Here is a 15394-nt window from a genome sequence, read left to right as displayed (position 1 = left end):
CACTGTAGGGTGCAAAAGCCAAGATTTATAAGTAGTAAGGAGCATGTTGGGTCCTTTAAAAGTAAAATAAATCCCTGTGCTTATTTTGGCTGTGGATTCCTCTTGGACTCAACACCAGATTGCTGCAAGTCAGAATTATTCTTTTGAGGCTTCATCCTATGCTCACTCATCACCCCAGTGGCTCCCTTCCTGGCCTACCTGCTGGGCTGGAATGTACTAAGAGAATAGGAGTTAATATTTAAATAAGGGCAAAACAAATTTAGTTGATATGGAAAACAGCCCCCTAATAGCAGATCTTAGGATATCCATGTGTGTATCTCTTGATCAATCTATCTTGCATTATCTTTGAATAAAGTGATTAATAATATATGTGTCTTGGATATTTAAACAAATTTCAAATGAGACAGAGGTACTGTAAGCATAAATATGAAAATGAGATGTGAACAGGAAGGAAACATGTTTTTAGAATTAATTGATACATGTGGGGCTCAAGAGATGGCTCAGTGGCGAAAGCCCAAATCATACTTAATGGGGAAACACTGAAGGAGTTCCCATTAAGATCAGGAACAAGACTCTCTCACCTCTGCTCTTCAACATAGTACTAGAAGTACTAGCCCAAGCAATAAGACAGGGCAGAGATATAAAACATATACAAATTAGAAAGAAAAAGTAAAAGTAGCCCTATTTGCAGATGACATGATCCTATACATAAGTGGCAAAGTGGCAGGATAGAAAATCAGCACACAAAAAACAGTAGTCTTCTCAAATGCAAAAGACAAATATATGGAGAAAGGAATCAGCTAGGCTGTCCTTTTTTCAATAGCAAGAATAAATCAAATAACTTGGAATAGTGCTAAACAAGGATGTGAAAGACCTATATAATGAAAACATAAAACCACTTAAGAAAGAAATTGAGAAGGACATGAGAAAATGGAAAGACCTTCCATGCACCTGGATAGGTAAGTTAATATTGTGAAATTGATAATTTCACCAAAAACAATATACAGATTCAATGCAATACCAATATAAATCACAGCTTTATGCTTCATAGAGATAGAAAAATAATCTCAGAATTTATATGGCATGGCAGCAGGCCCTGGATATCCCAAAACATATCCTCAGCAAAAGAAACATCTCTGGAGTTATCACCACACTTGATTTATAGTTATACTACAAAGCCATAATAATAAAACAGCATGGTAATGGCATAACGACAGACAACTAGACCAATGGAACAGAAATGAATACTCAACCCTTAGTTGAAGTAACTGTAGCTACTTGATATTTGACAAAGGAGTAAACAACATACACTAGAGAAAAGAATGGTGCTGGACAAACTGGATGACCACAGGTAGAAAAATGAAACTAGACCCGCTTCTCTTAGCATGCACAAAAATCAACCCCAGATATATTAAAGACCTCAATATATGACCCAAAACTCTTAAATGACTGCAAGAAAACACAGGAAGAACTAACACCCAACCTGAATCTACCCAAGATACCTTACATACCCAGCAAGCACCTCATGGACTAGACAACAGGATGGATGGGGAGGGCAGGGAGAGCATCGAAGGGTGGAAAACAGTATTCCGGACCCAAACGGCAATGGTACCATAAAATTCTACTTCCTAAAAGACAGACCAAATGGCTGAACCTTCACCAGGCCCTTACAGGAAAGACCTGAACCACAAGACACTGGAGAGGGTAGGATCAAGACTGACCTAAATCTCCTACATCTTCCCTCCATCCCTCTCCCCTTCTCTTCTCTATCTCTCTCCTAACTCTTGTATATTAGTTATGGTTTTCCTCAATTTCTTAGTGGGCACTGACCTGTAACCCCCACTTCCAGCTTGGGGCTACCATCCACAATGAGCTTTTGATCAGAGAAACCTACAAGGTTTCCCAAAACAATGACAGACTTCTGTCAGAGTACTTGATGACCCACCAAAGGCCAGTGGTAAGACCCTATTGCTGAAGACTCCATACGCAGATGACACGTAAAATGGAATGGCATGGCTGGAAGCCAGGAGAGAGTCAGTCCCCAGACAGTCAGCGTGTCTAGTGCCAGAAGGTACTACATGGGTGACTGGGAGAAATGACTAATATCTGTCCAAGCAACTAATTGTCTAACCTAATTAGCAACAAATAACCTGATGTGATGCCCACACAAGTGCAATAGTGGCACACAGCCATGGTGAGGAACCAACTGCTCTTGATTTGGCTAACTGATCCCCTCAGTGGTACTAGATCCATAGCTGGAGCTGGGAAACAAGTCAGAACCATACCCAAACACAAGCCCACTCTCCAATATCAAGCTACCATCAAGCATGGGGTACAAGAGGGCCTACACCTATCAAATTCTCTATCAAAAAAAGTAAGTGTTATCTCAATTTTCTGGGTGCTAACTTACTCTCCGTTGGAGAATCTGCTTCTCTTTTTCAGATAGATGCAGATCCTAAGGAGAGAGCTTCCCCAACATACCTCAAAAGGGGTGCAACTGAAACTAAGGACAATTGGCGAAACAAGCAAGGGTGATGTTTTCCTGTGAACTGGATACCAGCACAAAGGGGAAGGAGACCAACACAGAGAAAAATCAACTCCTACCAAATCAGAGAGCCAGAGCCTCAGAGGCCCCCAACACCTCAGTACTGAAGCAGAACAAAAATGAACCCAACATGGCTCAAGGAAATTTTGCGGAAGAGGGGGTGGAAAGAATGTCAGAGTCACATATTGGGTCATGATTTGCAGAGACATTTATCGTACCAATAACTGTGGGCTAACTCCGCAATGCATGACCCATTTACATCAACAAGGAGGGTCCAATGGAAGGGGGTAGATCATAGATGAGCCTAAACAATGGTACCAAACTGCCTGTATTTGCTGAAAAGAAAACTAATAAATTAAATTTAAAAAATAAAAAAAAGGAAGAACTCTCCATAATATAAGATTGGGGAAAGTCTTCCTGAACTATACTCTGGTAGCCCAGAAAATTAAACAATTACTCAACCAGTGGGATCTCATGAAGTTAAAAAGTCTCTGTGCAGAAAACATACCATAATCAGAGCCAAAAGACTACCCACAAAATGGGAGAAAATGTTTACCAGGTATACCACTAACAGTGGCCTAATATCTAGAAGCTACAAAGAACTCAAAAACTAAGCAATAAAAAAAATCAAACAATCCACTCAAAAAATGGGGCATGAAGCTGAATAGGGAATTCTCAAAGGAATACAAATGGCTAACAGTCACTTAAGAAAATGTTCAACATCCTTAGCCATCAGGAAAATGCAAATTAAAACAACTATGAGGTTCCACCTTATTCTAGCCAGGATGACAATCATTAAAAAATAAAATGACAATGGATGCTGGTGAGGATGTGGAAAAAGAGGAACCCACATTCACTGTTGGGAGTGCAAACTTGTACAACCACTGTGGAAATCAATGTGAAAATGCTGAACATAGAGCTACCGACTGACCCAGCTATTCCTCTACTTAGCATCTACCTTTAAGGCTCCATTCTTCTGCAGAAATATTTGCTCAACTATGTTTATAGCTGCTGAATTCACAATAGCTAAGAATTGGAATCAACCTAGATGCTCATTATCTGATGAATGTATAATGAAGAGGTGGTTCATTTACACAATGGAATTCTATTCAGCAGTAAGGAAAAAGAGAGAACTTCTCTAAATTAACAATGCGTATACCCTTTAATCTATGCTGACCTTACTCCCCAGAGGAGGACCCTCAGTGGAATGGGGACAGGGAAGAGGGAAATGATGGTACCAACATATGATGTGTCCATACAAAGTTTCTACTTAATAAAATATATATATTTTTTGAGCTAAGTTCTCACTCTGGCCCAGGCTGACCTGGAATTAACTATGTCATCTCAGATCCTCCTACCTCTGCCTCCCAAGTGCTGGGATTAAAGGCATGAGCCACCACACCCGGCTTAAAATATATATTTTTTTAATTACATAATCATCTCAATGCAGGAAAGGCATTTGAGGAAGTCCAGCAAGTCTTCATGATGAAAGTACTGGAACATAACTCAAAATAAAGAAGTTCATATATGACAAACTCACAACCATCCTTACACTAAATGGAGGAAAACTGAGACCATTTCTTCTAATGTCAGGAATGAGACAAGGGCACCCACACTTGCCACTTCTATTAAGCATAGTATTTGGAATCCTAGTTAGAGCAATGACAAGAAGACATAAAAGGAATAAAAATAGGCAAGAAGGGGCTGGAGAAGTGGCTTAGCAGTTAAGGCACTTTCCTGCAAAGCCAGAAGACTCATATTCAACTCTCCAGATCCCATGTAAGCCAGATGTACAAAGTGATGTAAGGTGGCACATGCTTACAAGGAGACACATGCATCTGGAGTTCGATTACAGTGGCTGGAGGGCCTAGTGTGCCAATTCTTTCTCTCTCTCTCTCTTTCCTCTCACATTAAAAAGGCCAGTCTGTAGGGCTTGCCTTAAAAAGAAGAATCAGTAGCTTTCACATACAACTATAATTAACTAGCAGAGAAGGAAATCAAGAAAAACATCTCATTCACAATGGCCTAAAAAAAAAAACAAAAACTTAAATATCTAGGAATAAACCTAACCAAAAATGTAAATGACTTCTAATGAAAATTTCAAGTCACTAAACATGAAATTAAGTATACTAGATGATGAACTGTCTTCCATGTTCTTCAATTGGTAGAATTAATATTGTAAAAATTACTATTTTACCAAAAGTAACCTACAGATTCAATACAGAGTTTTTTTTAAAATTAAAATGGCATTCCCTACTAAGCTGTAAATCAAGTACTTTTTTTTTTTTTGCCAATTTCATCTTTCCATTTCAAAAACTTAACTTCCTCTAAAGTCGAGGTCACCTGAGCTTGCATAACAAATTATAGTCCTCAGCACATGACAGTGCTTCCAAGTGGGTCAGCAGACCATGTGATGTGGCACAGGATATATTCACACACACCAGGACATGTCCTCCAACATGCTTCTGTTCCAATAGTTGCTCCTGAAACCTGTTCCCTAATTACAGGCTTTCAATCCTTGTACTTTTCTAAATGTGCACTCTCCCATGGGAGCAGTTTGAAATGACTCGTCCCAAGTACACTGAACAAACCAACTCACAGGGGGGAAGGCAGTGAGCACGGCTATACTCTGAAGGAAAGCTGCACAGGGTAGGAGGCTTCTGTAGTGGCATTTAATGTTTTCCTGTGAAATCTGCCACATGTTACTTTTCTAAGTAATCTTCCAGAACTGAGTTCTGCTGACCCAGAGAATCATAACATTGTGGATAACTTTATGAGGTCATTCACCTGGAAAAATCCTAGACTATAGCACAGGCTAGGTGTTCATATGGGGTCATGAAAAGAGCAAGCAGCCTGGTTCTGATCCCATCTGACAAGGACCTCATGAAGGTTGGCACTTAGATGCATAACACCTGTCTCTTCATGGTCAAGGTGGGCACTGGTGGTCTCGTTCAGGCTGTTCTGCAAAGGGAGCATGGCCATTTATCCTCCATACACCGGGAGTATGCTGATCTGTCACCACTGTAACTGCACGACATCTCAAGGGAGAAGGCCCTAGTACGCCCAGAAGGAAGACACACGTGGTCAGACTTACCAGTTCTTCATTTTCACACTCAGAATTATATTGTGCTGCCTCTACTGGGTCTGGTTTCTGAACAATGTTTCTGCAGATAAGCCAGATGGTCAGGCTTGCAATGAACATCCCGATATCAGGCACGAACACTCGGATCCCATTGCCAGCATCAGCTCCCTTCAAGCTATGGAGAGGAAAAACAAACGGGAGGAGGTTGTCTTATATTTCTGTGGTTAGCCATCTTGTTGTATGTTTCAGTCGTAGTGATTTGGAATAATCAGATGCCCAATATCTGACTGAAAATTGGAAACTAGTGTTTCATGGGAGTTTCAGAAATGTTGTACAAAATGCTAAACCAGGGGCTAGGGAGGTAGCTCAGTGGATAAGAATGCTTGTTGTGCAAGCATTAGGAACTGAATTTCAACCTGGCATGAACACCTGCATAAAAATCCAGGCATGGGGCTGGAGAGATGGCTTAGCGGTTAAGCGCTTGCCTGTGAAGCCTAAGGACCCCGGTTCAAGGCTCGGTTCCCCAGGTCCCACGTTAGCCAGATGCACAAGGGGGCGCACGCGTCTGGAGTTCGTTTGCAGAGGCTGGAAGCCCTGGCGCGCCCATTCTCTCTCTCTCCCTCTATCTGTATTTCTCTCTGTGTCTGTTGCTCTCAAATAAATAAATAAATAAATTAAAAAAATATATTAAAAAAAAATCCAGGCATGGCTGCCCATGCTAATAACCCCAGTGCTGGGTTGGGTGGAAGTGGAAAGATTGCTGGCTCGCCAGTCAGCCAGCCTAACTGAGAAAAAGCGAACTCCAGATCCAGTGAGAGACTCTGTCTCAAGGAGACAAAGTGGAGAAATGATACAGGATGCTACTGGAATCCTCCTCTGACCGCCACACCTGCACATACACGTGGGCACCACATGCATGTGCACGTACACATATACACATATCAACAAAGAAAGAAACCTAGACCAATGAGCACTATAAGATCTAACAAACTATATTGTCATCACTAAAACACATGTCTTGTATGGTACAGGTGTTCATCATCTAAACAAAGTTTAAGTCTGCACTAGCAATTTGAAGATATTTTATTCAAAACTGTAATCAAATCCAGAGGAAAAAAAGAGAGATAATGTTAAAATAATCCTTGACTCCAGCACCTTGTGGTTATATAGTACTTAGTTGATTTTGTCTCCTGGACTGTTCCAAGTAAGGTTCTCTCTCCTTTTTTGGGAAAGAGAGAGAGAGAGAACAAGAGAGCAAAAGAATGAGTGAGAGAGAGAGAAAGAGAGAGAATTGGTGCACCAAGGCTTCAGCCACTGCAATCGAATTCCAGATGCTTGTGCCACCTAGTGGGCATGTGAGACCTTGTGCTTGCCTCACCTTTGTGTGTCTGGCTTACCATAGGATCCGGAGAGAGATTGAGCATGGGTCCTTAGGCTTCACAGGCTTAACCACTAAGCCATCTCTCCAGCACCATGACTATTCTTTTGATCTTACAGAAGTAGTGTGTAACTTAGAAGATTTGGGTTCAGGCCCAAGTCTGGCAGTAAGCCATTACTTTGCACTGCCCAAATCCCCACAGACCCCTTGATCTTCCTCTGTGACAAGCTGTCCTTATTATTGCATTTGAGTGACAAAGTATACTAGGTCATGATTTCAGAGAGGAAAAATGAAGGATGAATACACTAGCATGCAATAACACATGTGAAAAACTTTGCAAATAGGAAACATGTATTTTCACCGATGCCTTGTATCTGGAGAGCAGAAGCATCGACGGGTGTTTAAATAATCTCCATGGCTGTTGCCGTCCAGGTTTGGTGGGATTGGGCAGTAGCATGGCGCACAATCAGGTGATATGGAATCTGCAGTAGCAAGTGGTGCTGGCCAGTGCCTCTCCTCCTGCCAGGAGTTCCTCAATCATACCGTGAGCCGCTGGCCTGGGGAGCCTGATCTCGTCACCATAGATGGACTGAGGACCAAGAGATGGGGTTAGGGGCACCCTAGAAATTGCAGTGACTGGAGAGGTCCTAGGTCACACTGGCAGGTGTGGGTGCATGGTGAATAGGGAGATAATGAAGGGGTGGGAGCTAATAATGAGACCTAATGACAGGGGGCCTTAGTGACTAGATTTGGAGTACCAAGTGACTGATAAGTTTGTGGGGTGCATAGTGAATGGGGCACTGATGATGGAGGTGAGGACGCCCTGATAACAGGTCCTAATGACCAAGGAACCCTCATGACTGGGGTGGGGTTGCTTTGTGACTGACAAGTTTGGGGTGTCTGCCGAGTGGGGGTGCTGATGATAGGGTGGCCTAGTAACAGGACTTAATGACCAAGGGACTTTAGTAACTGGGATGGGGTGTTAAAAAAAAAAAAGCAATTTTCATACATGCTTGATTTATCTTGCCATGACTCAGATTTTGAGACGAACAGTGTATAGGAAGAGTATGGACCAGAGTATGTGATGTGCAGAGAAGGGTCTTCAGTTGGAAGAGGAGGAGGAATCTGTCTGGGAAGGGTCATCCAGAGGCTCTCTAGGACCTTGGGGCATGTCCCAGGGTGGTGAATACAGGACTGGAGGCACTGTTCAGGTTGGCAGCATTTCCAGCCAGCACGCATAGCCTGAGTTTGAAAGTGTTCTGGCAGTGTCTTCTCTGCTGTGTGAAAAACTACAGAAGTTAACAGCTACCAGCAGAGTTGACACACCTTCAGCACATGACCCAGGCCAGCCCAGTCCCTTTCAGAAGCTTGGATAACAGTGATATGCTCCAGCCCTTGGGGACATGTCACATTAAGACTACACACTACTGTTCTCTGTTCACCCCTATGACAAAGAATAAATTCTATCAGGAAAAGCTAATGAAATGACTGGAATTCTGGGGAGAGTCAGGCCAATTTGGGCTCATACAGCAAGTTACAAAAGCAGAGATGTCAAGGGTCTGTGCCACTTTGGCAACTGCTGGAGGACATGTGATTTGATGTGGTGCCCAATGGAGCCACTAAAGGTGATAAAATGTTATCAATAGTATACATCTCTTACTGATATAGAGCGCTGCATATTTTAATATCAACCTCCTACAGAGAGACACACTGACATATGAAAAAAAAATTAAGGCTTCAGAAGGTAATGAAATCCAAAGTTCCACAGATAGAGTCCAATGAATGTCCTATAGTCTGCATATCCCAGGATTGCCCTTTTGGTCTTTGTGCTATGTGTGAGTATATGTACATAGTTATAGTTTACAAACCATTTATATATATATTATATATTAATTAATATATATTAATTATATATATATTAATGGGGGAATTGCCTTTTGGTTTTTGGAGACAAGATCTATGTTACCCAGGCTGGCCTCCAATTTATGATGCTCCTGCCTCACTCCCCCAAATATTGGTATTAAATACTGTGATGTTTTAGATTGATTGTCAACTCTGAGAGATTATGTTGATTAGGTTAACTGTGGTGGGAAAATCCAGCTACACTGTGGGCAGGGTCCTGGGCTGTAACCAAAGGAGAGACCATCACTCTGCTTCCTCACAGTGGACTGAATGTACCCAATTCTGCTTCAAGCTTCTGCTGGCATGCTTTCCCTGCCATGCTGGACTGAAATCTTGAGTTGTAAGCTGAAATAAACCTTTTCTCCCTTTACTTGACTTTTTTCAGTTATTTTCTCCCAGCAACAAGAAGTTGCCTACTATATATACCTTGCCTGGCTTTAGCTATTGTTTTTAAAATGGATTCATTCATTTTCTATATCACTAAAATTTCACATAGATTCTCACATATCCTCCTCTTCATTACCCGGTAGTATTTAACTAGTCCCTTGTGACTGCACAGAGCATTTCCTTTTTTTTTTTTTACCAAAATATAATACATATATACACAGCTAATTCAACAAAGGGCCTTCTAGTGTAGGGTCTTCTAGAAACCAAACCTCTGACCAATATAGTTTGCTTTAAAAACAAATAAATCAAAACAACCTGAGAGATGAACTGTCCTGTGAATGCTTTCTTTTACAAAGTGTCTTTCCATAGATAATACAATTACCATGTGACAAGGTTCTAAAAGACATGGCAAATGCCTTTCACTTGGGGATAGAGATACATTCACTGAAAGTTTCATCCAAACCAAATGCTTAAGCATGAAATCTGATAATGATTTTATTATAGGAAACACACAGGAGCATATATTTAAAGCATTCCTTGCATGACCTGTAGAGCAAATAATCTAACATCATCAGAATAATGAGAAGGACAAGGGGAATCAAAAAGAGTGACCAGAGAATAAAGACTGGGCTTGGGTGACTGACATCCTGAGAGCAGGGTTGTGTTACCAGAGAGGATCTGGGGTTATAGACATTATGATAACCCTTTAATGGAAAACAAATTGACTGTCACACCTTATGAATGCACAAAGCAAACTGAGTTGGGAAGAAAGAACTCTTAAAGTAAGGTAAGGAGAGCTCCAGCTGCAACCACTGCTGATTCTTGTGCCACAATCGAGAGACAGAAAGCCAGAGCCCCGCTCTGCCACCTGTGGACTGCATTAAGCGCCCACTTTGCACTCACTTTGAGGCAACAATCTCTACGTTGTGCTTCTTGGTCTCCAAAGAGACATTTCATAGCATACATATATTAAGGGAACAAAGGAAATGTAGTTTGCAAAAGCAATCATTCCACTCACGGTGATAAAATTCAGTGACTGGATCCAAGGCTGTCTATGGTTCCCATTTAGAATGCATTGTTCAGCCACAGAGGTGCTAAACCACTGCTGTGGCTGGCTGAGCCAACAAAGCCATGCATTCATAATACTCTTGTCCCAGAAACAATGAAACTCTTGAAGAATATGATGAAAGTACATTTATTTTCTCTCTCTCGCCCTGCCTATTTCTCTCCCTCTCTCTCTCAAATAAATAAATTAAATAAACTAAAAAATAAAAAATGTTGAGAATTAAAAATAAAAAAGAAATTGTAATACTGTGTAACAATCCCACTGTGTGGTTAGGTCTTAATAGGACTCTAACAAGTTGGGTTATCTCATTCCATTTCCATATGTAATCACTCGATGATCATCCATTCACCGAGAGTCATGGGACTTATAGGAGCTGGAAAAGCATGAGAAATAGGCTACTCCAAGTTATTGAATCCAACAAGTGTAGCAATTAAATGATTGGCTCAACTGTACAGTAGGGGTAGAGCCTGGCAGCCTACTAAAGCTTTCTCATGTCTTACTTTCTCTTTTGGTCACCATCTAAATATAGTCGAAGTTCCCTGCACCTAATCCATCTTCCACTGAATACAAAAGGCTTTCTCTTCCTCCAGAAACTACGAAATACCCTGGTCACAGTCGTCCCCCTAACTGTAAGGCCACAGGACCCATTCTAATTCATATCACAATGAACTACTGTGCTGTGTGTGACAAGCAAGCTGAACCACTTCTTCAAATCTCTCCCTGGTGTTCCTCGGTCCTCTTTTCTACTTATCTACTATCTGTGATCATACTTGAAAACTCATACTCCAGGGAAATCCACTAAGAAGTCCTAAGCTGGACCCCATTGCTAAAGACTGCAGGACATTGAGAGGTTAGGCTGCAACTGAGATAGGAGCCACCTCTCTTCTGGCTAGCTCTCATAGTGCTGAAAAAATGCTATTTGAGCTGCCGGGAACAGTGTGATCAAGCCATGGATCATGCAAACTACAAAATCAACCAGACAGGCAAGATGTACACACTGGTACAATAGTGGCACACAGGCTATGGGAGCAATCAACTGATGACTGGATATGAGGCTCGTTCAGTGGGAGAGAACTCATACTTGGTACTGAGAATCAAGACAGAAGCCTATGGCTTAGAAGGCCATAGACCCTAGAGGGAATCTTCCAATGTTCTTTGGCTGAAAGGAGAGGTTATGCCTGTAAGAACAATGTGTTATAATGTCTCTTTATCTCCTTTGATCCGTGCTGCTCTCACTCTTAGAGATGGCTGCAAATACCAGAGAGACCCAAGACCCATCAATATGACAGAAATTTGACTGTGTAGCACAAGATGTGGAACATCTATCAAATCTTCTAGGGCCCAAGAGACATTACAAAGTAAGTGGCAGATTAAATATAAATGCTACTCTCACATCTAGACTGAGACCCTTCCTCAGGGAGCTGTCAGCAGACATTGAAGAGATTCAAAACTCATCAAAGCAGAAAATCAGAGGCTGCAGAGAACTCAAAATTAAAGGAGACTTATACCACACCCTTCAAGGCTCAGGGAACACTGTGAAAGAGAGGAAGGAAAGAATGTAAGAACCTCAGGGTAGGAAGATGTACACTGTCCCCCCTACAGAGACTGACTAGTGCATTTATGACCCCACAATGAATATCAGTAACCCCACTGAGAAGGGCCCTCAGTGGAATGTGGGAGGGAAGAGAGAACATAAGAGTATAACCTGATGGGACTATGACCAATATGAATTATGTTCATAAGGTTCTCAATAATAAAAAGAAGTTCTAAGCTGGCTTGCACCCATTAGACTCTTGTCTACTTCCCACCAATAAATTCATTGGTTTCATAAGGTTCTGCTCATCACTTGCTTTTCTTGTGACTCCGAACAGTTAACTGGATGTACATCCATTACTCAGGTTCCAATGATCATCTATGTTATGACTTGGAAATGTGTATTCCCAGTTCAAATTTGTGCTCTGAGAAATAACAGCAGTCCCCTTTCCTACCACTTACCTCCTTTTCAATATTCCACAGCCTTTCAAAACTAATCTTTATTCCCAGCTTTGTTCTCCCTCATATATTCCTGCCTTTGACAAATGGTGCTTTCATCAATTGTGGAGTCAGGACAGAAGCTGGGGTCCACTGTTCTCTCATGAAAAGACTGAGGTGGAGGATTCACTTCAGGGCATTTCTCTTTCCCACCCTCCTCTTTATTTCTACAGCAACATTCTTGTCATTTTGTCTTGGGTTGCCCCTCTGCCAAGCAGGCCTCTACATTGCTGCCAGGGCTTGGGTTTTACAAGTATCAAGCTGGTGGTGCTGGCGTTCTATCAGTAGGAAACATCCACTTTTTTTTTCTGATGAGAACAGCAGGCCCTCCCACTCCAGGTCCTGTTTGTCTTATTTCTTGCTATGATTTCCTTCGACATCAAATTCAAACCACGCTGAAAGCAGATGCCCAGAACAGAAATGTGTATTGCCTCTGAACGCCCTTGCAGTCTTCTTCCTTGTCTAACAATTCTTTGAAGTTCTCATTTGACCTGGCCATGGAGGCACACATATGTAATCCCAATACTTGAGAGACTGATCAGGAAAACTGCCAATTTTAGGCTAAACTTGGCTACAGAGTGAGACCTTGTCTAAAAAAAGTAAATAAATAAAAAATAAATAAATAAAATTTAAAAAACCCAAGAGTGTCAAACACAATGGCCACATCCTCACTGTGAATTCAGCGCCCTGTCTCTGACTTGCTCCATCATTCATTTCATAAGTGAATGACTACTGGCTCCTTTCAATGTGTGTGGTACTCAAAGCACTGCATTACTAAGTCATCCTCCTATTTACTCATCTGCCTGACAGTGGCCTCCTATCTACTTCACTCTGGGTCCTGAGGACTTTCACAGCCCATGGGGAGTGTGGCTAGATGTGTAGATGTGTGCCACCTCCAGACATATATTGCTCATTCTCCAGATAGCCACTCCTTGCTTCCCTGGACTGAAGTCTATACTAAGCAGCATTGGTGAGTTAGAAGAATATTATGAAAAGACAGCTGTCACTTAGTTAGGTGAAGATAAAACACAAGTACTTGGATGGGGGGATGATTACTGTCTGAGAGATGGTGTGGAGAACTCCTGTGAATAAATTTCACAGTTCTTTTCATTTTATGATCTGCTTTAAATCATTAGCACACATTTTGTTTTATTGAGTTAATATGTTGGAGAAAACATTTGAAAGAGATGTGAAATGTATCTAATGACCATTAAATGGCCCAACTTTACATGAATTTTTATCTGTTAATTTAGTAAATTATGAAGCATTTACATTGATCCTGGAGTGCTAGCTGTGGATCATGGGATACTGTCTATGAAACATGGAACATTTGACTCTGAGCATGAAGTACTGGCAATGGAGCATGAAACATTCACTGTGAGAATAAAGTATTGGTTATGGAGCATGGAATATTAATGATGGACCATGGAGTATTAACTGTGGATTATGAAACATTAGGTGTTAAGCCATAGCATTTACTGTGAAATTTAAAGTATTAACTATGGAGAATTGAGTATTAGCTTGGAGCACTGGCTGTGGAACATGGAGTATTGACTAAGCAACATGGAGCATTGGCTATGAGCATGAAGTACTGACTATTGAGCATGGAGCATTGACTGAAACCATGAAGTATTGGCTGTGAAGCATAGGGCAGTGGATGTGAAACATGGAATATTGGCTGTGGAGCATGGAGTACTAGCTATGGAGTATTGGCTGTGGAGTATGTGGTACTGGTTATGAAGCACAAAGAATTGGCTATGAAGCACAGAGTACTAGCTGTGAAGCATGGAATATTGGCTGTGGAGCATGGAGTGCTGGTTATGAAGCACAGAGTATTGGCTGTGAAGCATGGAATATTGGCTGTGGAACACAGCAACTACTGTGAGCCTGCAGTACTGATGTGGAATATGGGATATTTACTGTGGACCAGTGACTGTGAGCATGGGGTACTGACTGTGGAGCACAGAATATTTGCTGTGGATCATTGGGCATTGGCTGAGATAGTATATAAAAGAGATAAAGTAAAAGAGAAGTTAAGGTCAGGCTGTGCCAACAATGGCTGAATTGTTTGGGAGAAATTTCCACAGCCAAACTCTTGAAGCACATGGTGTAAAGGAAGCTCATGATCTTTAAGACAATGGGGCTGCAGCTGAAGCAGCGGGTTTCTGGGTCAGAGATGGTGTGTCCATGCTGTGTGAGAGTTGTGCTTAGAACCTGCAGGTGCAGAGGCCATGACTCAAGTTGGAAGTCACATGGAGTTCAGGCCTTGGAAGGAAGCCATGGTTGGAGGAGTAGATCTGAGAATTATTTTTTTCATATGTGTTGATTAAAGTCAACAGAATAAATTAAATTACCCAGGGCCAAAGAACAGCATAGAGTAAATTTCTGCGTAGAGATCTCTAAACTCATTATAAGCATAGACTACAGGACATATAATAATACTTTAAATTTTATTTCAAGTAAATTCTGCATTTGGAAGTAGGATAGCCAAATTCACCAACTTCCTGTTTTTGTAAATCAGTGAGATTACCATGTATCTTTCCACATAAAATGTTAGCCTAAATTGGGCTGTTCCCAAGGCATATGCCAATGAAATGTTTCACACATAAAAAAAGATATTAAGCTGGGTCAAACCTCATGTTCTCTTAAAGACCCAAACATTTCCTTTCCAATCTTGTTACAGTCATATTGATGATATTTGTTTCAGAGTGACTCAACCTCTTAAAAAGGAATAAAAAAGCTGGAAATTAAGACTAACATTCATAAAGAGGAAAAATTAAATTATGACATGCTCATAAAGTACACCATAAAGTCATAAATAAACACCAATGAACTATGCATATAATCTAGGTTTTCCTCTATGGATACAGATGTGACTCATGAACATTATGTTTCAAAGTGTATGCAAAATGTAGATTGTTTAGATTCATCCACAAGGAGATAGATGAAAGTAACAAACATAAATTTTGGGGCAAAGTATTGGGCTATAGTCAATTGCATTGG

The 15394-nt window shown here is 41.2% G+C and overlaps 1 protein-coding gene across 11 annotated transcripts in view; it reads right to left on the bottom strand.

Annotated features, from left to right (window-relative positions):
• Piezo2 (piezo type mechanosensitive ion channel component 2) overlaps window positions 1-15394 on the bottom strand; it is a 428243-nt gene that overhangs the window by 186982 nt on the left and 225867 nt on the right. For all 11 annotated transcript variants that reach the window (XM_045144701.1, XM_045144707.1, XM_045144708.1 and 8 more), the window contains exon 5: window positions 5640-5802. In XM_045144701.1, coding sequence (XP_045000636.1) covers window positions 5640-5802 — 163 coding nt within the window. The remainder of the gene's footprint in view (window positions 1-5639; window positions 5803-15394) is intronic.

The sequence above is a fragment of the Jaculus jaculus genome, chromosome 2, assembly GCF_020740685.1.
Source record: "Jaculus jaculus isolate mJacJac1 chromosome 2, mJacJac1.mat.Y.cur, whole genome shotgun sequence".
NCBI lineage: Eukaryota > Metazoa > Chordata > Mammalia > Rodentia > Dipodidae > Jaculus > Jaculus jaculus.
This window is presented reverse-complemented; position numbering and strand designations above follow the sequence as displayed.